Source organism: Epinephelus moara, chromosome 6 (genome assembly GCF_006386435.1).
Source record: "Epinephelus moara isolate mb chromosome 6, YSFRI_EMoa_1.0, whole genome shotgun sequence".
Classification (NCBI taxonomy): domain Eukaryota; kingdom Metazoa; phylum Chordata; class Actinopteri; order Perciformes; family Serranidae; genus Epinephelus; species Epinephelus moara.
Genome location: NC_065511.1, coordinates 28,594,066 through 28,599,996, shown reverse-complemented (window position 1 = coordinate 28,599,996; position 5,931 = coordinate 28,594,066). Strand labels below are relative to the sequence as shown.

At 41.7% G+C, this 5,931-nt stretch overlaps 1 protein-coding gene across 1 annotated transcript; it reads left to right on the top strand.

The window, feature by feature from the left end:
- The first annotated feature begins 922 nt into the window (after window positions 1–922).
- Window positions 923–4,048, top strand: LOC126392241 (C-X-C chemokine receptor type 3-like). The gene is made up of 3 exons (XM_050047543.1): window positions 923–1,449; window positions 2,033–2,383; window positions 2,674–4,048. Exons 1-3 carry the CDS (start codon window positions 1,447–1,449, stop codon window positions 3,433–3,435), a joined length of 1,116 nt encoding a protein of 371 aa, XP_049903500.1. The 5' UTR covers window positions 923–1,446; the 3' UTR covers window positions 3,436–4,048.
- The last annotated feature ends 1,883 nt before the right edge of the window (window positions 4,049–5,931 follow it).

Sequence of the window (5,931 nt, the reverse complement as noted above, 5' to 3'; positions counted from 1 at the left end):
AGTATAGTAACTGTTGCTGAGTGGCGTGTAATCGGGTAAAAAGAAATCAAAAGTAATCAGATAATGATCTGATAGCGAGGGATTCTGTGGAAAGACTATTTCTACTATTGAAAGAGTATGGTAATTCTACTTCTACTTCTGTCTCTGATTTCTGTCTTTATTTATTTTTAACTCAGGCTGTTTGACTTTATTTTATTTTATTTTATTTCATTTATATTATTTTGTTTTATTTTGAATTCTATTTTATTTTATTTTCATTTTATTTTATAAGATTATTTTTATTTTGTTTTAATTTTATTTTACTTCATTTTTTAATTTAATTTAATTTTATTTTATTTTCATTTATTTTATTTTATAGAATTTATATTATTTTGTTTTGTTTTATTTTATTTTATTTTATTTCATTTCATTTTTTAATTTAATTTAATTTAATTTGATTTAATTCAATTTTATTTATTTATTTATTTATCCCTCTCAAGCACTGATATTAAAAGACCTATTGCTGATTTTTTTTCCATCTTAAATATATCCTGATAAACAGCAGGTTGGAGCTGTCCTCAGGTTTTAGACACACAACACCTCCATCTAGTGGAGAACAGCTGTATGTGCGGCTCATTGTTTGACTGCTTTGTGTTCACAGCATAGGTTCATATATGTACAATCGTTGCGTCAAGTCAGGCACAGAAAGCGGAAACGCGGAAGTTAGGTAATTTGGCCTTCAAAATAAAACACCAGTTTCCCCCAATAATGGAATAATCCGCATGCACTGAGCCATTTTTATCACATCGTGTGCTTTTTATTACAACTAGAAGAGCACTGTCTAATTCTCAGCCTCCTTTCTTGGATTTTTATGCGTAGACACTGAGGGTAATTTAACTATACATTTTATTTTGAAACACGGCTGAACAAGTGACTCGGGTTTTCGTGAGAATTGGCAGACTGGGCAGCGAGTTGGCAACGTGTGAGAGGAGGTGACCCTTGGTGAACCACAACAATCGGGTAGGGCAGTAATAAAGTGCATGTAAGTGAGCTGAGTGCACGTGACAGATAAGATCAAGGTCTGTACGCGGAGTGCGTCCGTGTCTTAAAACTTCCTATAGGGGAGGCGCAGCGTCTCTCATCGCCCGCCTGTTGGTGTCTCCTGCTGTCCGGGGTGGTTTTGTCTCGGTGATTTACCCTCAAACCACTTAAACATGCGATTCCTTTTTAGTTTTAAGTTGAGTGATACGTAAAGTTTACGCTGAGACTCGGAGGAAGATTTGTGCGTTTTTGTGCCGGCCTTGACGGACGCCCGACAGCTGCAGGAGCTCCTCCGTCCTCCCTCCAAAAACACAGACGGTGGTTCATCGTGCAGAGTTGTTGACCCCGGTGTGAAGACATCTGTGGAGGTTGTCCTTTTTAAGTGTCATCAGTCCGCAGTGCACAGAGAGGTTACCTGCGCCCTGTATGGTAAGTGAAATCACATGCGCAAACTATGCTTTAACCACAAGCCTGTTTGATAATGTCAGCTTTTGTGTGTTTTACAGTATGAAGCCAAGTCTTTGCCTCTCTGTTTCTTAGTGGACTCCGTTTCAAACCGGATCCAGCTCTATAATCCATATTTATCTGCGCACCAGTGTGTCTCACCAGCACGTAGTCCTACAGGCACTTCTGCTTCTCATGTTGTGTTTGCATATCTACCTCCATCAATATTAAAAAGTGAGTGTAGCACACAGCCACCGTGCATGACATAGCAGCTTAGGTTTTGTGTTCGTGTGTTTGTGTGTGACCAAGAGGAACTGGGCTTTCCGTTCAAACCCACTCCACTGTTGCCTCATCCAGTGACATCGCACCATGTGAGTTGTGATGTATGAGTATGAGTTTGAGCGTGTTTATAAAGCTCAGCTGGACTTCCCAAGGGGAGATTTTCAAAACATGACTTTGACACAGCAGAGTTGAGACACAGAGAGAGGAGGTTATATAAGCTGGTCTCTGAGCCACTGCAGCATTTTGCATTTCTTTCTTTTGAAGCTGAACCTTCTTGTCTCCACAGAAGATGAACATTGTGCCGGAGCTCGATGGATTATTCCGCCAGAATGACACCTATGACTACCAGGACTATGAGTACCCAGAGGACTTTGAGCAAAGTGCCAGTGAAGCGGTGTTGATCCCGCTTCTGTACTCTGCAGAGCTGGTCATAGGTCTGCTGGGGAATGGACTACTCCTGGCCGTTCTGGCTCAGAGGAGGCGATCCTGGAGGATGTCAGACACCTTCATCCTCCACCTGAGTGTCGCGGACATCCTGCTCCTGCTCACGCTGCCCTTCTGGGCTGCACAGGCCGCTCAGCAAGGTGGATGGTGCTTTGGCGTGGTCTTCTGCAAGATCTGTGTGGCTGTTTTTAATGTAAGTACCAGGTTGTGTGTGGAACAGGCAGGGACTGGAAAGTGAAAGAGGAATGTAAGAAGGTTGTTTTTGGCTGTAGACTGCTGTTTCCTGTTTGATGAAGACTCTTGGCAGACCAGGGTCATTGTACTTGATATGTTCATTTGTTTATACTCCCCATTGACTACCACATTCCTCCAGGCATTCCTAGGAAGAAGCGAGATGAGGGGAGAAGTGAAAGTGATAAAAATATGGCTGGAAGTTTTCAACTTACACAAGATAACTCAAGCTTTCCTTTTCTTTTCTCCTAGATCAACTTCTACTGTGGGATCTTTCTGCTGGTTTGCATAAGCGTAGATTGCTACCTGTCCATCGTCCACGCCAGTCGGCTGTACTCCCATGATAACCCCAGGTTAGCTCATATCAGCTGCCTGTCGGTCTGGATCGTCTCCTTGATCCTCACACTGCCGTGGTGTATTTTCCTGGTGGAGACGAAAGAAACGACACAGGAGAGAACACTGTGTGATCGCAGCTACTCTGAGCCAGTAACTCATGGGAAGCTGGCCGCACGCTTGCTCCATCACACGCTGGGCTTCCTGCTGCCTGCAGGCGCCCTGATCATCGTCTGCTCCTGTATCCTGCTGCGGCTGCAGCGCAGCTCTAAAGGCGTCCAGAAGCAGAAGGCCATCATGGTCATCCTGCCCCTGGTAGTTGTCTTCCTACTATGCTGGGTGCCATACAACTTCGCACTCATTGTGGACACCTTCAGGAGCAGGTCCAAAGAACCTGGTGATGTTTCATCTGGTAATCACGAGCACTCCATGGAGAGAGCTCTGATGGTCACATCTGGGCTGGGCTTCCTGCACGCCTGCCTCAGACCCCTGCTCTATCTCAGCCTGTGTGGAAACTTCAGGAATCGGACGCTGGCCATGTTGAAACGAGCTACAGTTGAATCAGAGGGCTCACTATGGGAGCTGGGTGTGGGCGAAGCGACTGTGCCTGACCAGAAGCATGCGGGGGAAGAGATGAAACAGATGATAGCTGTAGATCAAGTGCCGTCACCTCAGTGCTGATCGGTGGACAGAAATGCCGCCCTCTGACTCATAAGTGACCTGAATAATGCTCCACCCCTGCTGCTGGGGAATTTAGTGTGAAATCATATCATGGGTTCAAGGGAAGATGACATAATGTTGAGAAACAGATATTTATAAAAATGAGTCTTTCACATTGCACTTTAATGTGAAGGTTTCCGAGCCAAGTCATGATGACGTACACATAGTGTTGTACTTTTATTTGTAATCACTGTAGCTTGTCACGCTCAATCATTAGTTCTTAATTCAATTGTAGATATCTGTATTTTTATTGTGTATTATTATTATTGTTATTATTATTGAAAGCAAACTATTTTTACATTATTTTATTTTTTAGTGAGAGAATTGTGTCTGTGAACATGTGAACAGTTTTAAACTGCTGCACAATCATCATAAAGCTAATGTCATAGTGGTTGGAACTGTTGGGAATATAAGCTCTTGTTGAAACAGTATATTTACAGTATAATAATATCCTGTAATTGTGATCTGCCATTAAAAAGCCCGACAGTTCATAACTTCACTGCTGATAACACAAACTGTTTCACTTTCCATGTTACCCTGTTATCTTCAGGCAGTAAAGACTGTGTGGATTCCACGATTGTGCAGTGTGTGTGTGTGTGTGTGTGTGTGTGTGAGAAAGCAGTGAGGGAATTTCCCTTCGGCAAATCCCACAGCCTTAATTATTTCTTTTACTTCATTGTTGCGACATGGGTGTGTGGACTGCAGGACACAGGATGACACAAACAGGTGGTGATGTCACCAGTCAGGTGACAGAGAGCGAGGCAGATGAGTGGGGGGAGGAGGAAGAGGAGGAAAAAACAGCTCTCTGTTGCTGCGGCGGCCTTTTCACAGCTCTCTGTTTACTCTCATCAGAAGACTTGTCTGTTTGGTGGAGAGAACAGTGGTGTGCTTTGTGCATGAGGGCAGTTGACTGGAAAAAAGTGTAGGTGTCGGAGGAAAGCAAGACGTTCAATGAGATAAAATCTTATTTATAATAAGAGATCACAATGCATGTTGTGCCGAGCACTACACTTGTGGTTTTGCTACCTTTTTGCTGTGCAGGTTACAACCTGCCAGGCACAATTTGTTTCCGCATTCAAGGCAAGATAACGATATTGACTCATAAGCATGTGACATGAAATTAAATGTACTTTCATTATTGAGTGTTGGTTTAGATACACGTACATACAAACTCCCTTCTCCCAGGCCACTCATTTCTGTTCCTCTTTCTGTTTCAAAGAAAAGGTGTTCAAGTTCATCAGGAGTTGAAGTCTCATGATAATGTGGTCTTGAGAAATGCTGGTTGGCTGTGACAGCAGCAGCACGTCAAGTTGATAGCATTACTGCTTATAATTAGTGATGAGTGTTGCATCAGACTGAAATGGTATTTCCTGTGTCAGCCAGAGCAGTGGTTCCCAAGCTTCTACTTTAAGGGACCCATTTTCTATTATTGAGTAAAGTGATCACCCCTGTAGTTTAATATTTCATGTTATTTTCAATGCAAAACAACTGACAAATTGTATAATAAACCCAAATAGTGAGCACAATATATGCAGAAGTTGGTGTGAAATGATTTGGATGGAGTATGAGCAGATTATTTCCTATCAATATTACCTCAGAAATAAGACTTCTTGATATTTTTATGAACTTTATGTACGATTCTCTCTCTGTATGATGTATTTTCTTTAATTTCTAATAATCATACATACGTAATAGGCTTCTTTTTTGACAAGTTTAGTGTTTTTCTTCTTCCTGACGCTTTGCCATTGTTCTGTTAGCCCTTTGGTATTTAATTGGGGGGGTTACATAGATATTATATTCGTCAATACTAGGCATTTCTTTCTTTAGCCATTTCTTGGTTAAGGATTTCTTACATGCCACCGATAATATTCTCAGCAGATATTTATCCTTTTTCCTCCATTAGAGTTCCTCCAGTCTGATCAGGTACATCGCTTCAAAGTTAAAGGTCATTTTGGTCGAGAAAATTGTTTCAAGAATGCCATAAATTTTAGTACAAAAGGGAGCCACTGAAGGGCAACCCCAGAAGATTAAGTGTGTGCTTTTCTAATGCAGGATGAGGCTGTTCTGTTTAGCAGAGAGTGAAGACTCTGTGAGTACAGCTCATGTTCAGGTCCTCACCATGCTTTTTTGAAGTTTATAGCTAAAATACCAATTTTAAATTAAAAAAATGACAAGTTCATTTAGTGTTCTTAACATAAATGAAAGACTTTATACTCACTGTGTGTTCTTTGTAAGTTTTCTTACATCCTCTAAACTAGTCCATACCCATTGAGTGCACAGTTGCCCACGTACAGTTTCAAATGGTGTGTGTTTGGGATACAGGTCATAGGAAATTGCAGATGAAATAGTCAACTGAACCCATTAAGAAGAGCAATGTATTCAGACAGTGTTTTTGTGAATTTGATAGTACGATTGCTTTATTGAAAGTACAGTAGTACCATTGCCAATAGTGGGATA